Source organism: Coffea arabica, chromosome 2c, assembly GCF_036785885.1.
Source record: "Coffea arabica cultivar ET-39 chromosome 2c, Coffea Arabica ET-39 HiFi, whole genome shotgun sequence".
Classification (NCBI taxonomy): Eukaryota; Viridiplantae; Streptophyta; class Magnoliopsida; order Gentianales; family Rubiaceae; genus Coffea; species Coffea arabica.
In genome coordinates, this window is record NC_092312.1 from 9,924,017 (window position 1) to 9,948,301 (window position 24,285).

The following is a 24,285-nucleotide window of genomic DNA, read 5'->3' on the forward strand; positions in this document are numbered from 1 at the left end:
AACTAAATTATTCGAAACCGTCGAACACGAATTGCTTAATAAATTTGAGTGTCGAATTCCATAGGGATTCCAAGTTTTAACATGAGCTGTCCACGCAGTGAAGCACATTGACAATGTGCCGATGGTAACCAAGGACACGAATAAAAATAAATGTATTACACTAAAGCAGCACTGTGCAAAATATTTTGCATGGTTTTGGAGTTAATTTTTAGTCTCAAATTTGGAAGTTAATCCATCAAATTCAATTCGAAAACAGACAATCTAAGCTCTGGTTCCACCTGCAGTGGTGGAAGGCTAGAAGCCGCTCGTTCACTCATCTAATAGACTGAGTGTGAAATGATCCTTTGATGATAAGTTCACCCATAAATGGATTGTAATGCTTTTGTCTGTTAGCCGGAAAAGAAGATGAGATTTGACCTTACCTTTATTAGGCTGCTGATAGATCACTATCATCCATTGCCGTGAATGATAAAAGTGAAAGCAGTTGGGATTTTGGACAGAAATCAGTCTGCACAGACAAATCGCTCAGAAATATGGTACCACTGCAAATCGCTTCATCAACTAATGTCTGCTCGCCCTCGTATATACTATGTACTGCCCAGAAAAATATGTGTCGCGACTGCTAGTATCATGCAAGCATGCTAAGGCAATGACTCGGGGAAGTAGAAGCATACGGAATAATTACATGCATCACAAATTTGTACAAAGAAACAGGTTTGCTTTGCCCACAATTCCTTTTTTTTTTTTTTTTCTAGAGGCGGTGATTTCTTATTTACTCCTTTATAGATTCGAAACTTTTCGACGTCTATACGTAAAACGTCTTATTGATTTGAAACTTTTCATTTATAGGTAAAACGTCTTATCAAACTCTTTTATTAATTTAAACCTTTTCGATTACAAATAAACGTCTTATCGACATAGTACAGGTAAAGCGTTTTACCACCAATCATATGCATTACAACATTATGCCCAAGAAAAACTTTAATTTGATATTGTCACTAATAATTTATACTGACGATTTGGTGACTTTTCTTCGCTCAAACCACAGCCACATGATGAGAAAATGATGGCATGACCGGAGGTGATCAAGGGAAAGAATACAAGCAGGCTCTCGAGATTCACGATTCACAGAAGTAAAATGTAAAATCATCGGGGCCACCAAAGGACAAATCAATTACTCTTAGGTTAAGGAATCAAATTCCTAAAATAATTGATCACCAAGCAAGTTTCAAAATTCTACTTAGGTAAAAGTCAAAAAATCAAATTACTTGATATGCATTATAATATCCAAACTTTTCTGAAAATATTTTGCCAATAGCGGTTCATCGGATTTTCCTTGACTTATTTAGATCCCCCTCCTTTTCCTAGCATAGAATAGAAATAATTGTAATATAGAATCCATCGTGCCGACAATAAAAAAAAAAAAAGGACAATTGTTCACGTGAATGAGCATGAACACCTGTTAGAAAACTTTTTCACTGTTAAGCTTTTAACGTCTTGGATACATCCAGTGACTTATATATTAAAGATACCACTTTCCAGCATGTTTTTCACGTTTACTTGGGAAACGGAAGCCATGAGTAACAGGCGTATTTACGCATCAAATTGGGAGTAGGCCCTTATAGCAATGGCGGTTAACAACCAGAGGGTAGAACAGAGTGGAGAAAGAATTTAGAAAGCTCAATCAAAAAGACCACAAGTTTGTCAAATTTTCTTGACAAACATTATCCAGAATCCTTCATCAAATTGCCCGAACTCTTGCGTTTATAACCAATATAAAACTTCACGTGATAGGTGAAGAAAAGAGAATCATCCAGTTGATTATATTGTCCAGCTTTGGTGCAGAAAGAGATGAATTTTCTGCAGCCATCACAAATTTGCATAAAGAAGCTCCAAACAGAGACCATCACTAACGGACATATGAGAATGCAACGTTAACAAACACTTTGGAACTTCACTTTTTAATTCATTAACGGTACATGTGACAGGACTATAACAAGAGGCACAAGTAATTCATTAAACTTCACCCTCGCAGCAGATGCAGCCAAAGATGCTTTCAATTGACTTGTGCAACTGAGGGGTTTTAGAAACCATGAAGCTTGATGTTTTCCTTCTTCACAATGCCAGCCTGATCAATAACAAACCGAATCTCAGGAATAACAAAGTAGCAGATACTATAGCATAGGGTCTGCATGAAGTGAGAATACCTGAATAAGAAATGTAGATACATTCTTCCGCTGATCACCTTGAAGTTGGATGACCTGTTTCCAATCAGAATAATTAGAAAACACAGAGAGAGAGAGAGAGAGAGACTAGCAATATCTACAAATTGTTTACCTGGCCAAGTTCTGGATCCTGGACAACAGTACCATTGCAGCAAAAATCCTTCTTTAGGTCCTTGAGTATTTTGTTATAACTAAACTCCTTCTTCAAACCCTGGACTGTAGTCAGGCTTTTTCTACCATTGCGCTGCTGTATGCGGATATGCACATACTCTTTTGACCCCGCACTTGAGTTATCAGCATTTGCATCAGCGAAAGGATCTGTCAACATAATAATAAATTGCCTTGCAATGAGAAACTATGCCACTAAATGAACCATAAATCCTACAGGATCTAATGAGGTTCAATCGGGAGTTGACAGGATATAATGTGGTCCAATCATCAAGCAAATTGCAAATGACTAAACAGTGAAGCATGAAATAGTAGTATGTTGTCAAACTGCTTAAGACTAGTTAAATTGGATTTCGTGGTTATACCCATATTTATTTACACCACCAATTATGACAAGAGTGACAGATAAATGAGAGGCAGCAATATCCTCGTTTTGAAGAATAAGGTAACCCAACTTTAACTTGCAAAAAGCAGTTCATACATGACAGGCACAACAGTCGATATTTTTCTAATCAATAGGCCTGCCAAGGATATCATGCAGTAGTTATGATCAAGACCTGAATTAAGAAGACATCCTACTATCTTCGTTGACACTGTTTTAACTTCAAATCTCCCCTACACTGCATAACAATTGGCATGCATAAAAGAGGAAGAGGACTTTTGGTGTGACAAAGACCAAAAACCAGATAACTGGCACCACATGTTCGGATGTTCCTGCTCCTGACCTGCAGAATGTACTGATAGACATGCTCTTTCAAGGGAAGATCTGAAGCGATCTGCATATTTGAGTTCAATCCTATTGTAAATCTAAAGAGATGAACTTTTTGGGCCTGAAAAACTGTGGTTAAACCACCAAGCCCAAAAGTGTACAATGAAAACTATCTTTCAAGTTTCTAAGCAGAGAGATTTCCCTATTCTATCTGCTCCTGAAGCAAGCAAGCAATCAGGCTCTGCTTAACCACCTGCTCGAAGTTTTCATAAACAAAATCTTAGATTCTGGTAGCAAATCATTCGGACAACAAACAACTATATCCAAAAGAACAAAGAAACAGACGTAAGGAAATACAATGATTAGAGAATACACGATCTTGAAACAGTAAAAAACATGGAGAATACAGGATCTTGAACAGTAAAATACACAAAACAGAATTCCCCATCTAATTCAAATGCTTTTGAGTAGAAATATGTAACAAAACTCTTCATAGAAAAGACAGTGCAGGGAAACCAAGGAGAAGCGATGCTGCAACCCAAAGACAGATACAACTTGATACATGACTACATAAACAATAATTGCAGAATAAGTAATTCACACAACATACCAAAGGTGGTAGGAATCTGGATGTCGAGCTCAGACATGAACCTTGGCTGCAAGAGTTCAAGATAATAAGTAAACATTCCAAAAAGGCATATTCACTTTTACATCAGAGTACTTCTCAAGAGTTCTACAAAAAAATATGAGGATTCAAACATTTATCCGGGGGTATGGATGTTAAGAAACTTTCAATATTTAAACCTATTTGGTAGAAGGAGATGCCAACTTGGCATACATTTCTGTGTGTCATACAATTATTAACGTACCCTTGACAAAGAATGAGCATCATATGACATAAAATCTCCAAAAGGCCAAAAAAGATACTGCCTTTCTACCATGTCAGTAAATGTCCAAGACCTTTTACCCAAACACATCTAGTGTACTTCATGATAATTGAAAGGAAGGACATGTTAGCAAGAACGCCGCAGAAATTGATATTCAAGTAAACATGCTGAAAAATAAGCTCAGATTAGTGTCTTAACATATCTAAGCAATCCTCGAAAATTCAAAAAAGTGACCTGATTTTGAAATCTTTATTGATTCTTTTCGTCTTTAATGTCTCTCGCCTCCCCACCCCCACCCCAACCCACCCACCCCCACAACCCCCTTCCGTCTTTCTCTCTGAATAAAAGAAAAAACTTATCCTAACATTTGACATAATCACAATTCTCTACTCAACAAACAGATAGAAAATTTCAATTGCACCAAGAAATTTAATATAAAACAAGAATTAGTGATTCAAGCATAAACTTTTGCATAGGCATCAGTTCTGAACACAAAAATAAGAAAAATCAATAACTCGATACCTACTGAACAGCAGACCCCAATCCAACTCATTACTCATTAGATTTAAATAAGAATAATCACATATCATGCTTTCCAAGACGAGGCAATCAAAACCCACAATCTATTTTAATTGTATTCAACAATAAAGCTGTAGAATCAAGAAAACAAAATCTAGGGAGGGGGGAAAGAGAGAGGGGATTACCTGATCCGGAAAAAGGATTGTGCAACTGGGCTCGCGGAGAAGATGATAGGAGTCCTCAAAGAAAGATTACCAGCTAAAAGACAAAAGGGGAACGGGTAGGATTGGAGGAAGCAGAAGACTCAGATGTGCCGTTTGTTTTGTTGTGTCTGAAATCTGAATCCAGGATTTGTCGTGTTTTATAGTGAGAGGAGTCAGAGAGATGATAAATTATGCCGTACGCATTGGATGGGTGTCGTTGGGAATTTTGGATATGGATTTAGATTTGACCAAACACTTGGACTTCCGTTCTACTCTACTTTTTCTTTTTTCTTCTTTTACTTTTCTGGATTCTCTTTCTTCTCTTTTTTGAAAATATAATAATGATTATTATTGTCTTTCTTCGTTTCGTCCCATGTTTTCTTGTTACTGAATGATACTAGCATAATTTTAGAAATTCTTTTTTCTTTTTTGACATAAATCTCAGTCTTAGGGTATTTGATTAAATTTTATAACTACTATATATGTGAAGTTTTTTAAATTTTTTTATAGCAATGAAATAATTAATACATTTATCTCAGGTTTCTGAGGTAAGATTTATGGTAGTACATCAAATAAACACCCTTGTATTTGTGGAGAATTTTAAGTCAATAGATTTTGATAATTCAAAAAAATGAACTTACTAAGCTTTAAACGGCTATTACCTTAATATATTTGCTTACATCACCATTACCATTTCCAATACACCTTTTTATCTTTCCAATTATCTTTTTATCTCACATACATCACATCACAAAAAGTGCTACAGTAAAAATATCTCAAATAACTTACAATCCAAACACACTCATATTTAAAATGTAAATTGCACAAAATTGTCTACTTAAACATGAAAACAAGGGTGTTTTTATTGGCGAGGGGAGGGGAAGAAGAGAGAGGAGGAGAATCAAGAGACAGAGGGAGGAGGGAGAAGGAGGGAGGTGGCAGCGACGGTTGGTGGTGGTGGTGGTGATGTGCGGTAGGAATCTGAAATTATTTTAAAATTGTATTACCGTACCATTAGATCGGAATTGAAAAGTAAGTTTTCGAAAAACAAAATCCAATCAAAACAGAGCCCTTTGCGTGGGATAATTGAGCTTGTTCCGCCCATGGAGAACAATCTATCCCTTTTTTTATCTTCGTTCTCCCTTTAACACTGAGTGTTCATCGCTGACAAGACCGGCGAATAAATTATATCGTTCCCAATCAAAAGCCTATCTGCCCTCCTACAAAGTTGAAACTTCAATAGATCGGAAGGAACCAATTCCGTTTATCTGCCTTGCATCTTTTGAAGCATTCGTTGTGTCCTTTTTTGTTAAATAAATTTTAGAACTTTTGCATGGCTTGAGAAAATGCCCTACATCTATAGTGACCCCACTACAGAGAAAAAACTTCTCGTACAATCTGCCCCAAAAATGCAATTGAGGAGGCTCTGTAAAATATGCCCAAATCTGCAGAGATGGATTTCTCGAGACATGAGGAAACAGCTATAGGTTAAACAATGGGAAAAGCGATCAAGAATCAGAACATATACTTGAAGCAAGTACTCAAATCAACCGAGACCTTTCTTTACACATGGATCAAAATTCCTTTTGCTGAAGTGTGGATGATGTCAAATTTTTTGAAAAAGTCGAGCATTCTAGAAGAATGGTTGAACTTATGTACACTAGGAATCTTGGCAGGCATACAACTTTACTTGTCTAGGCCATACTTGACCATAAACATCCTTCTCTGCATAATGACGATCCCAAGACCAAGGAACATCTGCATTTGAGAAGAAAAGAAAAGATGTTATCTACAAGCAGCATGGTTCAACAGCAGTTCAAAGGAAGCAACAGGAACACAAGTGATTAACCTTCCCGGGAATAGGGTTTTGGTGGAAGCTCATAAGGAACAGGCAACTGTATCACTTCAGTTTGGTCTCCTTGCCAATTTAGAGTCACCAGCTTCATTCTCTTCGTTTCAGAACTCTTCTGCAGTCCACCATTATCCTGATATTGATGTGGAATAGTCCTTATCAGCCATTTAACATCCAGTATATATAAAGAACTTGAAAAAGAATTAACAGGCCTGTAAAGCTTTACATCAGAGGACTTCGCAATATCTGTACAAGAAAATCCACAACCGGGTTTAATGGAAGAAGGCAAAAAGAGCACTCCAAGCTGGAATAGAAGAAGAGGCAAGCATGGGAAATATGAGTATAAGTTTTCTAATCTAAAGAGACATCTAGAGATGTTATGCTCAATTGATAGTCATGAGATAGAGAAGGGCAATAAAAAGTATGATAAACTATATTGCATTTCATCATTGCACATAACCTCGATGAAGTATCTCCAAAGAATAAAGATACCTCATAGGAACGGATCATCAGCTGGGAATTGCCTTTCTGAAGAGCCCCCCAGGCAGCTTTGCTGAGGTTGGCTGAAGTGAGCAAGAACCACCTGTTGATGGTAACAGTATGGAAGAGAACAAGAGTTCAACAGGTAAAAGCATGATTTATGAGGTGACCTAAAATCCAGAAAGAAAATGTGAGATGGACTCTTACGCAAGATTTTGGCCATTATACCGCGTGAATGTCTTTATGTGAGGCATTGCACGACTGGAATAATTATAAAAACACCAAACATAAGTACCCCTTAAAAAAAAGTATGGCTGGATGTAAGTACCTAGAAGCATTAGAGCCAAGAGTTTTTGTACTCAAACTATACTACTACTATGTTGGTGAGTCAGAAAATGCATTGATGCTTCATGCAGTTATTTGGAAAAGAGCATCTGACTGTCTGTAGTTTGGTTAATGTCAAGATTCATAATGGTTCTACACTTTTGAGATCATAGTAACTACTTGGAATAAAATGCATGAAAAAATGTAAAAAACAGCTCAAAGATCCACAAAACAGAAATTGGTAAGAATCCTGAAAAGTCTTTGTTCTTATTTAGGCATCTCCATCAAGCAAAGATGTTTTAATTATAATTTTTTTCATTTTCCAAAAGGACCAAAACAAATCTTGACACAATGAAAGAGTAGGAGTGGAAAGTTTTTCGTCTGTGTGATCAAAATGCCCAGGTGTCATGAAATATTATCGAATAGGACTAACATGTAAATTTTGATGACTAGAGAAGAAAAGGGGTTATTGCTCATACAACATAATCAGATTTAAGCTACAGCACAAGCAAAAAGCAGGATAACAGTGTGAACATTTGTAAGCTTTTTCTGTCTAAGGAGACCACGATAAAAATGGCAGCAGACATTCAGCAATATTTTTTTTCTCCAAGTTTCAATACAGCAAAATGTAAACAACCGCAGATAGGAACTCATATACCAGCGACCACTATGGTTAGCCTTCCATTTTGCCCAATATTTTTTCAGAAATGCTTTCTCCACATTCTTTAGTGGACTTGGAATGGCATTTCCAGCTGCATATCCCTGCAAGGAGAGCGAGAGCAGAAAGAAAGGGAAAAAATAACTGAGTACAGAGCACAAATCAAATAAAAGCTCTGAAGATTTCAGATAAAAGTAAGAAAGCACAAAAATAGTTCATCCATGTTCAAGCCCCATGCAAAGCTAAAACTCATGTATTATAGCAATCCATCTTAATACATAAATGCTCTTCTATTCAAGAGTACCTCTAAAGAATTTCTGACATCTTCCACTGTTGGCCATATTATTAATGGCTCCCCTACCCCAAGGGGCTTTTTATCTCTTGTAACTCCAGCACTCATAGATGATGCAAATTCCAACATCCACTTCTCATCCAAAGAACCTAGGGAAGAAAACTGCAACAATAACATTACAGGAAACGATTGAGAAGATCTTGCAAACTTTGTCATGCTACATAAGAACTGATAGGAAAGATACAGGTTAAATGGCAGGAAATATTATGCAGGGTAAAATCCTTTGTGAAAAATATTTTATGGTAGGAACGATACAGGTTATATGTTTCATGTATCAGCAAAAACTATTGCCTGAAGTACATGCCAAAACCCCAAAAGATAGCTATATGTATTCAAAAGATTGCTGACAGTCATCAAGCTACTACAAGTAGTTTTTTGAACTGAGATGAAATTCATAAAGGTAAGACTTAGTATATTTTCCTGGAACACTTGTGAATGTAAAGAATTGATATCTTACCTATTCCAGCATTGAAAATTGCTTTCCTGGATATAAATATAATATGTGCTTAGCAAAGTCCAAAGAAAGTAGACCAGTGAAAACAAGTATTACTACTAAAACAAATAACTAGGTCATCATTTTCTGAAACAGTGTATTTCCCTACATGCCAAGATTTCTCCCATTATGCTGGATACTACATAGAATCAAATGATGGAAATGCAGAGAAGAATTCATTCTTACACATGCAGATATCAAAGAGAGCCCAAGCAAGGACCAAAAATACTTGATAGACAAAAGGAGGATTTGGGATCCCAAATTACCTGGTAAACAAGAGGAGATTTTTGGAACTCCTCACTGAAAGTACACTCCTGAAGCACAGTACGTAACTTCATATGTCCCCACTTTTTTAAATTGGAACCTGAATGATATCCAGGGACTGATGCAATTAGCCTAACCTGGAAATTATACAACTCTTAGATATTCAGCATAAGCTATCATAATCAAGGATAAAGATGATTTAAGACATTCCGGAAAAAACAAAAAGAGAAAGGGAAACACCAGAAGGCAACACTTAAGAAGATCATGTAATATGAGCTTAGACAGTAACTAGAAAATATTAATTGTTCAGATGCTCTTCAATTGATCATTTGATACAGTTTCTATGGGTTCTTCATAATGTATTTACAGAAACCATTTTGGTCCCTGGAGTGGTGATAGGCAGAAAAAGAATTTTGGGTGCAGAAACATTCAAGAAAGAACATTTTCCTACTTCAAAAGCATGCAACCATGCAAAAAAGTTTTTTCACAGCCTTATATCAACAGCAAATAGATTATCAAAGTTACAACAAAACTTTGATGTGAATGGCATCTAAACTAGAACAACATGAAACCAATAGGTGACATCATCTTACAAAATTATGATCATCTCAAAATGAGCAGTCTCAGGTATCCAGTATACATGATATTAATCCTTAACATCATTTCATACCAAGCAAAGCAACGTACACTGGGGGAATTGAACAATTCAAAAGACTTGATTATCAAATAGTACCACTGCACTGGTGTAATCAAACTTTTTGAAGAATGAAGGCTTAATACTGTAACTGCCAAGAGCGGGTAAATCAACATTGAATTCTGGCCACTGAAAACAACAGGACAAAAATGAAACAATTATGAGAAGAATAATAGTCTAATGAAACTTGTAAAGGAGAAAAGTAAGAAAGAGAATGTCCTTTAACAACAATAGCATTCATAGGTTTTACTCTTAAAGCAAATTCAAAAGGCAGTTAATATAGATTCGAGAGTACTTTTGTAACACATTCTAAAATCAGAAGTGACAATCTTCAATTAAAAAAACCAGTCTCGTGATCTCCAGAAAATCATACTAGCTTAGGATATATGAAACCAGAGCAACTCACCTGATCTCGAGATTCTGCAAAACTAAAATATGTGTCGAGTGTGAATTTTCAGTAACATTTTTAAATCTCCTAAACAAATGAATCTTCTAAGACAAATGGTAAACAAGAATATGCAAGCTTGTCATTAGAATGAATAGGTGGAGAGAAACAACTATCATGAGTGACAAATAAGACGACCATGACAAGTTTCAGAGTAATGTTTCTTTCTATATAATCATCAGATGCTAGATCAATAAAATGAGATCTTCTGATGATCAAGTTTCAGTATGGAAGGAGTATGAGACATACACTATTACCTTTAACATGGTCAGATAATCAATTAAATCGCTTTCAAAACCACATCCTTTGCTTGCACCGTTATTAGCCTTCCACGGAAAATCTTGCATCCACAGGCCTTGGCTCTTGTTATTCCAATCAACGTGTATCAAATTTGCCGTATGCACAACAACCCTTACTCCTTGAGGATAGACAAGAAGCATAGCTTTGGAATGATGTGTTCCAAATGAAATTGGTAATGGAGGTTTGTGAAGGATCCAACTTGCAGGCTTTTTTCTCTGAAAAAATGATCAGCAAATAAAATTGAAGGCTTGCATGCAAGACGATTCAAGAGCACAAAATGGTGAAACTGCCAATTTCATAAACCTTCATGTACTCCAGTATGCCATCACTCTCTCCATGGATGACCAAAACATTAGGCACTTTTTTAAGCAGAGGACATGCTACACCAAATGGAAAAAAAATATCAGCAAGCACTCAAGGAATAGTACAGACCTTGATTAGATGAAATGAAACCAAATATGATACTTTTTGACACTTTGACAGTCCTTAGAAGCATAATGTTACAGATGACCTAATAAAGGATGTGGATAATTACCACAAGTCAATAGGAAAAAAACCATCCGTATAGTGTGGACATGCTCATAATAACTTACAAAAATGATATTTTACTATTCAAGAGAAACAACGAAAGATTCAATCAGTGTCAAATCAAGACCAGCGAGTAACCACCAAGAAATATTGAAAACTACAATCTCTCCAGAACCAACCCCAGTAAATGACTGCAATATCTGAGCATAGATGAGAAACAGAAGTTGTTTATGCACAGTGGTACTAATGACATAAATAAGCAGAATCATAAAGCAATGGAATGTTAGAGAATTCAACCAATCATTTCCTGCATGAGAACTTTGCAACAGATGAATTGGTGGAGAGAAGCAGAATTATGGAAACAAATAAAACAAAAGGCAATGTTGCAATGACTTGGAACAATTTAAGGTACAACATTGTCCGTTACAAAGCAAAACAAATTTGCATAAAACTCCAAGACTTTATCATCTCTTTGCTCTTTTTGATGCACACTCTTGGTAGAATTAAAAGAGTTCCCAGAAATATCAAAGATCCCTTGAACGAGAAAGCAAGTAAGTTAAAACGCCACTAACGGAGTGAGATTTATAACTAGTGCAAATAGAACTTGCCAGAAAGTAGCCAATCGATGTCCACCATGTAATTAGAAAGTATAGCAAGAATAACATTTCCCTGCAAAACAGAACAATGTCTAAGGTGCTTATTTGAGAAAGAATGCCTATCAGCTTCCAAGCTTACTATTACTTCAGCAAACTTAGATCTGCTCTTACAATTTTCTAACCTAAAAGCATTGTTATTCAGCCTGAAGGATCTCTCTAAGTAGTCTTCATCCATATTTTCCACTCCCTCCCTGTCTTCTTGTTTCAGATTGAAGGGAAAGCAAAAGGCTACATGATTCTAAAAAACAAAGCAATAAACCACATCTCATATCCTATATTGCTCTTAGCAGCGTGCGGTTAATTACCTAGCAGAGCTTAATAACAGGCACATGCCCTCAAATATCAAAATTCTAAACATAACTGGTTTTCACTTACCTGAATCACGTCATTGATTGAGACCGTGTTAGTATTAGCCCATGCTGGCAGCCCTTGCACCCGTAATAATTGAAAAGTTGACGGTAACTTAGAATTAGGAACATTAAATTGATGAACACCCTCCGAAGATTTATCTGTTTCCTTGCCATCATTCTCAAACCGTTTCTGACGAGAAAGAAAAACAATTGAGGCATAAAAACTGAAAGTTTCTCCGCAAGTAATATTTTCTACTAAATAACATTGCATACATTATATATAAAAATGCAAAACCAACCTGAAATGGAGGACAAAAAGTACCTTTTTTGATTGTTCAGCCAGAGGTTCCAATTCAGATTCACCGTTGATTCTCTTCTTATTACGAACCCTGTCTTTGCTATAACTACTTTCTTCATCCCAACACCTTTTCTGCTTATTACTCATTAACTTTTCATTTTGCTCACCACCAGAAGCTACATACTTAAAAAAGTAGTGGCCAGGTATCAACTCTATGATATCACCATCCTCAATTTTCCATTTCTCTCCAGATAAAAGCTTCTTCCTTTCACCCTTAGTTCTTAGAACAACAGGGTTTGTTCCTTCCTACAATTTAGTTACTCAGAATGGAAGAAAAAGAATACAAAAGTTGAAGAAAACAAGACATCATAGGTTAGATGAACAAATTTCATATCGTAGAGCATTTTAGATCATAAAGAGACTTATGAACGTGTATGTCCCTGGGTGGAACAACATAGTCTTGCGAGTTCAAAAATGTTACCCTCCAAGTTCCCCAAAACTTTATTTTGTTCCAACAGTTTTTTTTTTTTTTTCTATTGTTGCCCTTACAACCAAAACCCCATCAAAATCTTAAAGCTTCTTTAGTGTAACCTTCTGCTAACAATATTTCAAGTTTAAATTTATTTGCAAAAGTCAATATAGTAAATTGAAATATAAACAACTGAAAAAATATTATAACTTGTAAAACTTTTCATTATTTATCTGGTCTACAATCTATCATCCTTTAACTCTGTGATCCATTTATTTTCAAAATGTAAAGAAATAAAACCACATCTTCCCTCTTGCAAAACTCTTTCTAGGCCTGAATGGTCCACCCAACTGTTTATTTCAGAAATTGAGAGCAATAATCCTGGCTGTCATTCCAGCAACAGGTTCTCCAGCTTTTATTCTACTTTTTACTTCATTTATTCCTTAACTTTAAACTCTACTTTTTTTTCCCCCAATTTAGCAACATTCATCATAAAAACCTCGAGGCTCTTAGTAGATAACATTAGGTGATTTCTTATCGATGTACATTGCCAGAAAAATGCACAATGTGCTTAGTTTCATAGCATAGCAAAAACGTCAATAGTCATCATACATAGTCCAAAAATCAATGAAATAACAACCATGTGTGTATGAATGAGAACGTGTAAGTAGGTATGAATGAGAACGTGTAAGTAGGTTTACCACAGAGACTTCGCTAGAGCCATCGGAGGCAACATTAATGCTGAGATGCTTCCGGCTGAGGCGTTTATCGGTGACTGGAATGCAATTCCGGCCAACAACATTGAGCCCTTTAGATAGTAATATTTTGGGAATTGAGCTCTCTTCTTGCCCTACTTCCTCTTCTAAGTTATTGTTCAATGGCTGCAGAAATCCCACCTTCCATAATCCAAAAACGTGGAAAGACAAACGAGTACATTATCATAGTCAACCCAATACAGCAGAGAATTGGCAACATGTTACTTAAGAAAGAAATCATCTTTGCAAATGTTCAAGGAAATTTTACCCGAGGAGAGTTGGATATACTCATTCTTGAATTAACGTCCAGAGGATGAGAGAAATCTGGAATCAGAACCGGGTTTGTCACTGAGGTGTGATAGGATAGTCTTAATTTGCTTTACTCTGGAGAGAAAAAAGTGCAAGTGCAGCAAATGTGGAAGGTTTTTGTTGGTGGGTTTAAGGTTGAAGGAAGCGTTCGCTGGTGGTGGTGGTCGTCGCCGCCGCCAAGACAACTTCGCGCGAGGAGTTAGTTTAGTTGACAACGCACGTAAGAGATTTTCTTTTTTTTTTTTAAATTAAAAACAAAGGAAAAAAAATTCAGACCTTTTTTCATTTTTTCTTCAAAGGAAAAATGGGAGGACTCAAGAAATGAATCGAACCAAAAACCTCTGTGGTGTGGGATACTCACCGCTGGCATATGCAAATCCATGCTGCCATGGTTTAGTAAACCCCTCCTTTTAGTTAAGTGTGTAATGGGCCTCTAACCCTTCAAATGATCCAAAGGTGAAAAAAGTTGGAGCAGGATGTATGAAATTTTGAAAGTATAAATTATGCTGAGTCAAGGAAGCCTTTAGGCTAAGACTTAAGTGTGGGAGTTTAGGATAGAAAAGAGAAGTAGGGAAAACTTAAGTTAGAGAGGAGAGAAGAGAACAGAAGGGATTGTTATGTTGTTTGGGAATTTTGAGAATTAATGGAATGATTTTGGATATGAAAGTCATTAAATATTTGTTCAAGATATTTTTAAGGATAAAATAGATATTTTAAAAAATTTTCACAAGTTTCCTCCAACTTTCTCTCTATTTCTCTTCAATTTGAAGGAAAAATTTTGCCTACTATTCATCTTCTTAAATCCTTCCATTTCTCTTCTTTTCTTTTCTACTAAAAACTAATGACTTTGACCCGAATAAAGGAAAACCTAGCTTTCTCTTCTTTACCTTACTTTTCTGTCCAAATCCTCCACTCCCAAACGAATCCTTAGATTTAGCCACTAAGCCTTTGACCCGATAGTCACCACCAAGACTTGGTGGGATGAAAGATCCCCTTCTCTATAGATTAGGTTAGATTAGAAGGAATTCTACCGTTGCAACAAAAAAAGAAAAAAGGAAGTCTTTAAGCTTAAAAGTACCGGATGGTAAGAGTTAGGGTGCGTTATGTCTGCCAATTTACTGTTATTTCGTATTAAATAATAAGTGAACAACTTATCACTTATTATTTTAAATAAATTTTATCTAAACAATTCAGAATCACTCAATTAAGACATTCTATATCTTTGTAATCATGCACCTCTCTGAACATATTAAAATCTGAACTATTAAATTTTAAGTGCCAAATCGAATTGTTAAACACAACAGGTTATTATGAACTGCGTGGTGTCACATCACCACAACAGGTTCCAGCATTAAGCAGAAGTTGCTCACAATTACACTAATGACACCACGAAACATCAACAGGAGCCTGGCCTATTTTCTACAACAAAATGTATCCCACCGTCGAAAAGAATCCTCTTCTATGGTTTGACCAATAAAAGTGTTAACTTGAGTGTAGTACTCTTGTACTATTAGATATTTCCCCGATTGATGGGAAAAACTCCTCCAAAATTGTCAGCGTGAAATAGTCCTGCCTATCGTGGATGCAATCTGAGATTTGTCATCTTCTGCGCTTTGATTCTTTCCGCATCTCAGCAAGGTAGCTTTGCAAATTGGATTTCTCCCATAGACGTCGCTGTACAAGATCTTCCTTTGTTGATTCATCTGTATACCACACCAACAAACTACTTTAGGAAGATACCCAAGAATTATGAAATTCACAAAGAAGTGTTACTGTAAAAATTGGCCCCTAGTCACATTCCCAAATTCTTTGATTGGCATTCTGCCCAAAAATGTTACAAAAATCTCGGCACAACAGAAAATGTTTCAAACAAGCATTTGAAAATCAGAAGCATTTCCAAGGTCATTCTATGCGGGCAACAGTAATCACCATTGGTGCTGAAACATCTCAACTCTCTACGTCTATAACAGTAGCTCAAAAAATTAAAAAAAAAAAGAAAAAGAAAAAAGGGTATATAACAGTGGGTCTGGTGCAAGATATATCCAAATAATAAAGTCTTCCTATAACTGTCAGTGAGATGATATGTAGTTACCAATGAATGTCCATGAATCAGGCAGCACGCCCAAGGATCTTTGTGTCAAATAGGAGGCATCTTCCCATGAATAAGGAGATCGTTTGACGTTGTACCTCCAAAACCAACATCCATGCCACAACAGCAGCTGTGGACGTAAAGCTAATCAGTAGTTTTCTTGTACATAGCCAAATTCAAGATTCTAGGTTCAAGCCTGCATGACACTAGCTTCTGAAAAATAACTTGGGCTAATCAAAATCTCATACATTGGTATTAAATTTGAATGGAAAATAGTTTCTGGATATGCATACTTTCCCAATAGTATATGGAAGAAGAATGAAACGAATGCCAAGAAGTCCCCAGACAGATGGCTTTTCAGCCCCTTTAATCTGCAGTTCAAGCTCGTTGCTGAGGTCTTCTTCCATTTTCCTGCCACATAAGCATAATTACACTAAATGAACTGCAAGATTTTGAATATTGGTTCCAGAATAAAAGAAGTAATCATATAAATCAATACAACAATTAAGAAGCCAAAGCCAAAGAACAGTACATTATGGACCCAGTGTACTTCCATCCCATTTTCTCTCCGCTCCTCTGTTGGACACCAAGCCACTCTCCCCCCAAAGAAAAGGCTCAAATAAAAGGACCAGAGGGAAGAAATATAATAGTAATAAAAATTGAACTAATTTCATACTTGTTTATTTGCTTGTTATTCTTCTTTCTAATTGTCATTCCACCTGTGCGTTCAAGTTCCAAAGCCTTCAGCTTATTTTTGAAAGCTGGTGTTCTCTTGACCATGTCAACAGCCTGCAGGAGAACAACCAAGTGAAAATGTCATAGGAAAGTCAATGGAACCACAATTATCAGGGTCGTAGAAGAACCAATGTTCCAGTAGGTAGATCAGCACTATAAAGCACTAGACAAAAACGACAAAGGCAACACAAGGGGAAAAATAACCTCAAAAGTAGAAATTCTGTGGAAAAAAGCATAAAATATTCTATAGTTAATCAGTGGTGATCTGATGTAAGCAGACATATGTATGATATTGTTTGTATCTATTGCAGTGTCATCTCACTAACAGTTGATTTTAATTACAAGACCTGAAGAAACCAAGTGGTTTACAGGTATATAAGCCATAATAAAACAGATCATAGGATAAAAACATCTCGAAACATACACCTTCCGGAATCAAGCTTAGCATTTTTTTTCTCTGAAAATTAAATAAGAAAACACTGAGTCTTTAACCTCAATAGTATCAGATGGATGCAATATTTGATACATCCACTTACCTGCTTATACCTTGTCCACTGGTTTAGATATTGAAATGCAGAAAGCACCAATAGAAGACCCACAATGACAGCACGAGGATCCTATAATAGAGGAAGGAGGAACAGTCAACATATATACAAGAAAGACTGAAGTAAAATGATTTACTGATTGGCCACGTGAAATGTGTGATGACGGAAATTATAGTTATCTGTTAGGAAAAAATCAAATTTATTTAAGTAAAACATTAAAAATAAGAGGGAAAAAATGGAGAAGGGTCTCACTGTTTTGTGACCGTAATAAGCCCGGTAGTACCTAGCTGTATTATAAAAGACCTAAGGAAGGAATACCAAGCATTGAACTAGTTAACAACATGTTTGGATGAATGAATCAAATGTTGGTAAACAACATGTCAGGACCAGTGAATCAAATAGCTGGTATATGATAAAAAGAATTGTCCACAAAAACAAGCAAATTAACTATGTTTCGAAGTGTGGTTTACAGTAACCAACTGGCCAGGGGAAGTAACAAATTTACCAAGAAGTAACTCAACCAAACATGGCCATGTAGTACAGTCAACGACCAAACGATTTGATGCCATGTCATGTTAAATACAAAGAACATGTCAAGCCTATTTCTCAAAGATGGGGGACACAGGGAAGGTAAACAAAGCATAATGGGCTAGAGGTGATTGAACGCCAGAGAGACATGTGGGAGAGATGCAAATGATAATCACATCCTGAAATTGACATAATATGCATCAGAAAGCTAAAGTTTACATCTTGCCTCCTAGGCACATTTTAACTTCTCATTCTAAAATATGTACACAGGGAACAAGTTTAAGTTGATACTTTGAGATGTAAATCATAAGCCTCTAATTTGAAACGATAAAAGAGCACAAATTTACAAGCAGAATTACTGACAAATACAGAATTCACAGCAAAAAACAGAGGTCTAAGAAAACAAAACAAACCTCCTCTGGATGTGCAATTGCATAATCATACTGTTCCCTTGTTGCTTCATCTTTCAAAATCTGCACATAAAACGATCATTATCAATGTCTACAAAAAGTCTTATCGCAATCATCCACAATTATATATGTGTACACTTATTTATTGTTCTCATCAAAATAGCCACAAGCCACAGCAACCTTAATAACAATTTTTTTTTTGTTTCTTTATTCCTTAGATATTGAAAATAATTTCTTTTAAGCATGGACTTAGAAGTTCGACAAACTTAAGCTGAATTAGAACTCACTAACTGAAAATTAGATACATATAACTCGGTATTGAGTACAATACATTACACATAATTAAGTAACCAATTAATCTTCGTCAAACTTTAAAAGCTAATTATGTAAAAGAATTACCTCATACGCATTTGCTATTTTCACAAAAATTTTCCTTGATTCCGGATCAGGATTTTTATCCGGATGACTAAATACAAAACACCCAAAAAAAACCAATTAATTAACGACTTCAGATTAAAAGTGCAGAAATAAATACATATTACAAGACAATAGAAGAAGAAGAAGAAGAACTTACTGTTTGAGTGAGAGCCTATAGTAAGCCTTCTTTATTTCGGAGGCATTGGCATTTTGAGGAACCCTAGCAATCACACGAAGTTTACAAAAGTTAAGTTAAAAAATGCAGGGAAATTTAGAGGAAAGGACCGTGGGGAAAATCATAATAGTTACCCGAGGAGATCGTAGCAGTCGTCCTCGTCGCAGTATATGGAGATCGACGGCTGGATCAGCAGGGAGAATATGAGAATTACGATGAGCACGCAGCGGCTGATCGGAGCTGTTGCCGCTGGCGCCATGGCTTCAATCCTCGTCTCCAAAGTCTTCTGTCGTCACTACGTTAGGAGTGTTACTTTTTACTTTGTAGCTGAGCATTGGAGATTGGAGAGCAGAGGGCACGATTTAACTGTAAGTTCAAATTACCATTTTGTCCGCCTATTACTCCCAACTCCCATGTCCATTTCAAGATTTATTTCAGGCATTTGGATTTTCAATTAGTCACTTCACTTGTCCCAAAAAAAAATTAAAATAAAATCTTGCGGTTTTCATGACTAAATTTTTTATCACATAAATGGAAAAAAATTAGAAGTAATTGCATATGACTTTTTATTTTCTTCTCTTTTATTCTTTTTTACCTTTTTGTGAACCAATAAGTATTTTTTTTTCTCGGTAAGTGAAAAATGGAGTAGTAGATAAATGAATTGTAGTGAGATACAATAATCATTTTGGTGAACTTGTCCACTCTACCATGGTCAATACAAAAGATGTATAAATAGGGGGATTAGTGTACAAGTGAAACTCCTCCAATTTGATACAAATATTTGTTCCTATTTGTCCCAAGGCCCAACACTCAAAAAGGAAAACAAGAGGTGTTCCAAGGAGCATGGGAGGTGTTAGTTTTAGACTATTTAAAGAAATTAATCTTTTCTACACACATTATATGCATTGTTAAGGGAGAAAATTAACTACAACTATGATTTTGGCGTGAATAGATTTATTTTTCTTTAAAAAAAAAATTGTCCTCACTATTTTATTAGAAGGTTTGTGACAATTCCCTTTAGAGATTACAAAGTCGAATTAGAATTTCTGCACGACAATATAAAGAAACTCTCACAAATGCAAGTGGAAATTTTGAAGTTCCCCTCCATAATTTTTTCCACCATTCCAATTTATTTGAATTGATGTGTAAACTTCGATAAACTTTTTCATCTTTTACAAAGCTTTTCAATGTGGGATCATCACTTTATCCAACATACATCGACGTCTAGATGAATGCGTCTAGATGAATGCGACATCACTTCAAGTTGAATTTGGACATCAAATTTTGCAACTGAGAGATGTTTACTTAGATTTGCCGGTATATACAAATTCAGTGTATAAAAAGTTTACTTGTATTGAAGTTTTATCGTTTGGGAAACAAAAAAAAAAAAAAAAAATTTTACTTGTATTGAAAACATCCAAACTTAAGCCAATTACTGGACAAATGAGTCCATATACGGCGAATAATGGTTAAAAAATATATATATATCTTTCAAGGCTTCCCTATTATTGGCCCAATCCAATGAGGCTTGCCTCAAGAGCTCTGTCCTTTCACATACGGGTTTCCAAACATTAACATCTAGGTTACTTTCTAAGGACCATTTAGAAAACTAGAACATAAAGCCCATGTGTTGTGAGGTTAGATCAACTGCAGTGTAGGTAAACTTCTTTTCAGATGGTCCGTGATTCAACTCTTAAATTTTTTTGCTGCCCATTACCTTCTGAGCCCGAGTTCAAAACTTATATCCAAAAATTGTTTATCCTTCTTCGTGTTCCCTTTTTTTTTTTTTTTTTTTTGCAATAAATTATACGACCTTCATCAACACGTTTGACACTGAATTTAGTTCTTTCCATTTTCTCCTATTATTCAAACCTTTTAGGCCCCATATGATTTTTCTCTTAGAATTTTTTTATATAAAAGGATACTATAATGATTTGACGTATTAAAAAAAATTTTGATTGAAAAATGTATTCATAAAAAATAATTTTTTAAAAAACAACAACAATCCAGAAATCCAAACGAGACTTTATCTTTCATGTTGTGAAATGAAAACTATGACATGTACACCTACAATTTGATCCGCTGCTCTCTCATGTCGTTTAAAAGCATTTAAAGGATATAGTAATTGGATTAATCTTTTATATATTGACAACATATATACTGTCAACAATTGATGCATAACAATTCATCTGAATTTAGATTTAAAATTCAAATTTTACTCATGTGTCATACATCCAATAATAATAACAATATATACACTGTCAATGTGTATAAGATTTGCGGAGAGTATTTAAGTTGAAAGAAATGCAATTTTAAAGTTCATTGCGAAACTTTCATTCTCAGTTCTCGACGTACACGGTACATCTAAGGTATCGCCGAATGGAAAGAGATAAAAACCAGAAACCGTGGCAGGCTATATATCACAAGAATACGGGTGGTCTGAAACCTTCTTGTTTGCGATTAGGAGCATCAACTAATCATTAATTTGTGGATAATGCCTCGTGAATCGTGATAAAGATAATGGCATCTTCTCACGTAACAGCATGTTCTACATTTTTGTTATGTTTCCCTATGAAAAGACATTTTTCTGAATTTATTATGTATCTTTGATGTCTTTTCTCCTTTATTTTTTTTTGACAAATTTGATGTCTTTTCGTTTAGTATACAAAGCCAACCGAAATCAATCACCCCATGTCGTGGTTGAAATCAATCTTTTAGTATGCTTCTGCTTGAAATGTATGGTGATGATAGATAGCCCATGATGTAAATTTGAGAACCATCTCCCTTGTGCAAAACTGATTTGCCTATCAATGGAAAAGGATTTTTGCTAGAGAGAGAGAGAGAGAATTCCATTCAAAGGAGCAGAAAAGACACTCCCACAGCTTCTCGTGGTTGGTACACCTTAAGGAATGGAAATGGAACAATAGACATGTTAAAATAGAGGAGGAATCATGTCCAAGAAAGTTTTACTTGCAAGATTTGGCCGCCATATCAGCAGCATTTAGCAATGATGCAAATAATTGAAAAGGTGGAATTTTCGGGCTCCAAATGATTGACCGCCAACTTGCTCAGCTCACGAGTTCCACCGACATGACCTGCGAAATTGACATCTTCGGACCGGATTCATGAAAGAAAATCTGTGATTTAGAGAAAAGGTGCTCATTTTTAAGCAGTTCACACACAAAATTGACTGCACCACCAACGGGGCCCTGAACCGTGAAATGATAACCCTCCACTCCGCTCCCAAGGCTAGTCCCCTCAACCGGGGAGATATGAATCAAATATCCTCCTCCTCATTGGTGCCGCCATCAAGTTTTCAGTGAGCCACCATGGCCATGATATAAACCCTTGTGATCGTGCTAATCACACTCACCTTGAGATTGCCATTTTAACTGACAGGCATGCTGCTTCGAATCAAAATCCAATTTGGCGGCCACGCTTATCAAATTCTGTGATCTCCATGAATTCTGTGCCGCATTTTTTATATTTATGGAAGTTGTCACAATCCAAAGATGTGCATAGCCACTGTTTTGATTCTTCACAGGATGATTCATATGAGCGACTCCAGAACATACTATAATAAGGTTTACCTACGTATGCACGCTATATCTTGGGACTGGCGGCAATGTATATTAAGTACTATATTGATGTTGCTTATTAATTACAGTATTATTGCTTTACCTTTCATTGTATGTTTTGTCATTTGGGTTGAACTAAAGTGTACGTACGCCGCTCTGTATGAAACAAAGATTTGAAGTTCTTAAAATGTGATTCCTAATTTTTCGAATTAGAAAGCTGCAGAAAGGAATCTATTGGTTCTTTCATTTCGAATTTTTTTATTTTGTTACGTACATACAAGTATGGATTTTGTTTTATTTATAAATTGGTAGTTACAAGTAGAAATAAATTAATAATGACAAAAGCAGATTTCAAACCTTTTTCTAGTGGAGACAATAATAAGATTTCAAACATTCAATGGTTCTGTCAGTATTGGATACTTCTTCTCTTGAATGTTGTTAATGCTCTACTTGTTATACTTTGGAATTTATTTTCTAGAGACAATCAAACCTTCTTCTTCTCCTGGATCTACTTTTTTTTTTTTTGGCTTTTAAAAAAAAAAAAATCCAAATCTTGCAGTATTATACCTGACCCTCTTCAGCCGATAACCCGTTGAAGATGATTGCGTATGGATAGTAATTTAGTAAAAGAGATAAAAATGGTTAGAGCAAACCAAATTACGAAGGGACCGCTCAACTGATAGATGCACATACCTCTGTGTAGCAGGTGTTGAAATTCAAGTGCATCCTATCAAGTTATAATCTTTTCTAAAGAAAACAGTGAAAAAGATAAGTTGATGGTTATGTCCATTTGCTGGTCTATTATTTGTTGTGCAAAGCTTTAACAAGATGAGCACTTGTGTCATTTTCCACATTTTACACTAACAATGGAATTATTAGCACCATTTGGGTAGGGATGGCAATTGGACATAACCATTGGGTTATTTCCACATTTTACACTTGCGTCATTTCCCAACCCCCGCCCCACCGAGGGCTACTGGGTCGGGTGGGGGGCAGGGGAGTATACCCCCGCTCCATCCCTCTCCCGCCACCTGCTAATATATACACATATATATATATATGTGTGTGTATGTATGTATGTGTATAATTTTTAATTTAATTAGTTACAACCTTGTAATAGTGATATTACTAGTTGTAAGTATCATATAATGTATAGTAGTATATATAATATACTTGATATTATCAATCATACTAATAATTATACATGTCTACTAATAAAAATTATTAATTAGTTATACTAAATTTACTAATACATTTATACTAAATTCGTAATTACACTTAACATAATAATACTTTTTTTGTCAAAAAGTACAATAATGGCTTAGTGATTGTATTTATTTCATAAGTCAAAACTTGACTACTTTAGTTATATTTGTTCATTATGTTGGATTATATTTAAATAATTTCTTTTATGCGTACCTTGGCCCCGTGCTTTATGCATGCTAGTGTTCCTGACACACGCGACCACCGGAGGCAGAATTTAAGAAGGGGAGCCCAGATTCAAAGCCAGAATTTAGAGCGAAGAATGAGCTATAATGCTTAATATGTTTTGTTTTACACGTTGGCAGAATCAAAATGGGTGTGAGATGCAAGATGGAAAGTGGGCATTGGAGTACCGCCGATTTGAAGGTTATAGAACGGTGAAAGCACATGGGAAGAGTATATAATCTTTATCCATTGAGGACTGTATACGCCTGTGTCTATCATTTAACATATTGTGTTTTTAAAGTTAATTTTCAAGGTGAATTCTTCTTCTTTTATATAATGATGTCTCTATATTTCAGGACACCACAAATGCACGAAAATAAAAAAGAGGGGTGAACCAAATAATAAAATTCTAACATATTAGTACGTATTGTTATTCACATCC

At 35.7% G+C, this 24,285-nt stretch overlaps 3 protein-coding genes across 6 annotated transcripts; all 3 read right to left on the minus strand.

The window, feature by feature from the left end:
• Nucleotides 1-1,746: 1,746 nt before the first annotated feature.
• On the minus strand, nt 1,747-5,028 carry LOC113725848 (protein translation factor SUI1 homolog 1). The gene is made up of 5 exons (XM_027249243.2): nt 4,694-5,028; nt 3,713-3,758; nt 2,338-2,543; nt 2,208-2,261; nt 1,747-2,128 (listed from the first exon to the last, which is right to left on the minus strand). The coding sequence occupies exons 2-5, from the start codon at nt 3,747-3,749 to the stop codon at nt 2,084-2,086; spliced, it is 342 nt and encodes a 113-aa protein (XP_027105044.1). The 5' UTR covers nt 3,750-3,758; nt 4,694-5,028; the 3' UTR covers nt 1,747-2,083.
• A 1,186-nt stretch (nt 5,029-6,214) lies between these two features.
• On the minus strand, nt 6,215-14,518 carry LOC113725849 (tyrosyl-DNA phosphodiesterase 1). Of its 2 annotated transcripts, XM_027249244.2 has the most exons (16): nt 13,898-14,515; nt 13,576-13,770; nt 12,430-12,711; nt 12,133-12,297; nt 11,710-11,770; nt 10,877-10,953; nt 10,531-10,788; nt 9,868-9,957; nt 9,137-9,271; nt 8,330-8,479; nt 8,026-8,129; nt 7,251-7,304; nt 7,056-7,146; nt 6,790-6,867; nt 6,561-6,696; nt 6,215-6,469 (listed from the first exon to the last, which is right to left on the minus strand). In XM_027249244.2, the coding sequence occupies exons 1-16, from the start codon at nt 13,919-13,921 to the stop codon at nt 6,372-6,374; spliced, it is 1,998 nt and encodes a 665-aa protein (XP_027105045.2). In that variant the 5' UTR covers nt 13,922-14,515; the 3' UTR covers nt 6,215-6,371. The 2 variants fall into 2 exon arrangements, with proteins under 2 accessions (XP_027105045.2, XP_071930367.1); XM_072074266.1 differs by lacking the exon at nt 6,790-6,867 and having other exon boundaries at nt 13,898-14,518.
• A 661-nt stretch (nt 14,519-15,179) lies between these two features.
• On the minus strand, nt 15,180-19,187 carry LOC113725850 (chaperone protein dnaJ 50-like). Of its 3 annotated transcripts, none has more exons than XR_003457418.2 (10): nt 18,972-19,187; nt 18,820-18,882; nt 18,645-18,711; nt 18,249-18,308; nt 17,560-17,610; nt 17,299-17,379; nt 16,704-16,816; nt 16,321-16,438; nt 16,031-16,240; nt 15,180-15,641 (listed from the first exon to the last, which is right to left on the minus strand). XR_003457418.2 is itself a non-coding variant. In XM_027249246.2 (10 exons), exons 1-10 carry the CDS (start codon nt 19,094-19,096, stop codon nt 15,538-15,540), a joined length of 909 nt encoding a protein of 302 aa, XP_027105047.2. In that variant the 5' UTR covers nt 19,097-19,187; the 3' UTR covers nt 15,180-15,537. The 3 variants fall into 3 exon arrangements, 2 of the variants coding, with proteins under 2 accessions (XP_027105047.2, XP_027105048.2); XM_027249246.2 differs by having other exon boundaries at nt 16,031-16,157; XM_027249247.2 differs by lacking the exon at nt 17,560-17,610 and having other exon boundaries at nt 16,031-16,157.
• Between the last annotated feature and the right edge of the window lie 5,098 nt (nt 19,188-24,285).

Bases quoted from the DNA above. Each gene is read 5' to 3' on its own strand.
- LOC113725850 (XM_027249246.2), bottom strand. From the start codon at position 19,096: ATGGCGCCAGCGGCAACAGCTCCGATCAGCCGCTGCGTGCTCATCGTA. The intron at 18,883-18,971 runs GTAACTATTATG...TGTGATTGCTAG, and splicing joins GACTGCTACGATCTCCTCGG to GGTTCCTCAAAATGCCAATG. The intron at 16,158-16,320 runs GTATGCATATCC...TTACGTCCACAG, and splicing joins TTCCATATACTATTGGGAAA to CTGCTGTTGTGGCATGGATG.
- LOC113725849 (XM_027249244.2), bottom strand. From the start codon at position 13,921: ATGAGTATATCCAACTCTCCTCGG. The intron at 7,305-8,025 runs GTATATGAGTTC...TAATTATTCCAG, and splicing joins GCTAACCATAGTGGTCGCTG to TCGTGCAATGCCTCACATAA. The intron at 6,697-6,789 runs GTAAAGCTTTAC...CATCAATATCAG, and splicing joins ATATTGCGAAGTCCTCTGAT to GATAATGGTGGACTGCAGAA.
- LOC113725848 (XM_027249243.2), bottom strand. From the start codon at position 3,749: ATGTCTGAGCTCGACATCCAGATTCCTACCACCTTTG. The intron at 2,262-2,337 runs GTAAACAATTTG...GATTGGAAACAG, and splicing joins AGGATCCAGAACTTGGCCAG to GTCATCCAACTTCAAGGTGA. The intron at 2,129-2,207 runs GTATTCTCACTT...GTTATTGATCAG, and splicing joins TATCTACATTTCTTATTCAG to GCTGGCATTGTGAAGAAGGA.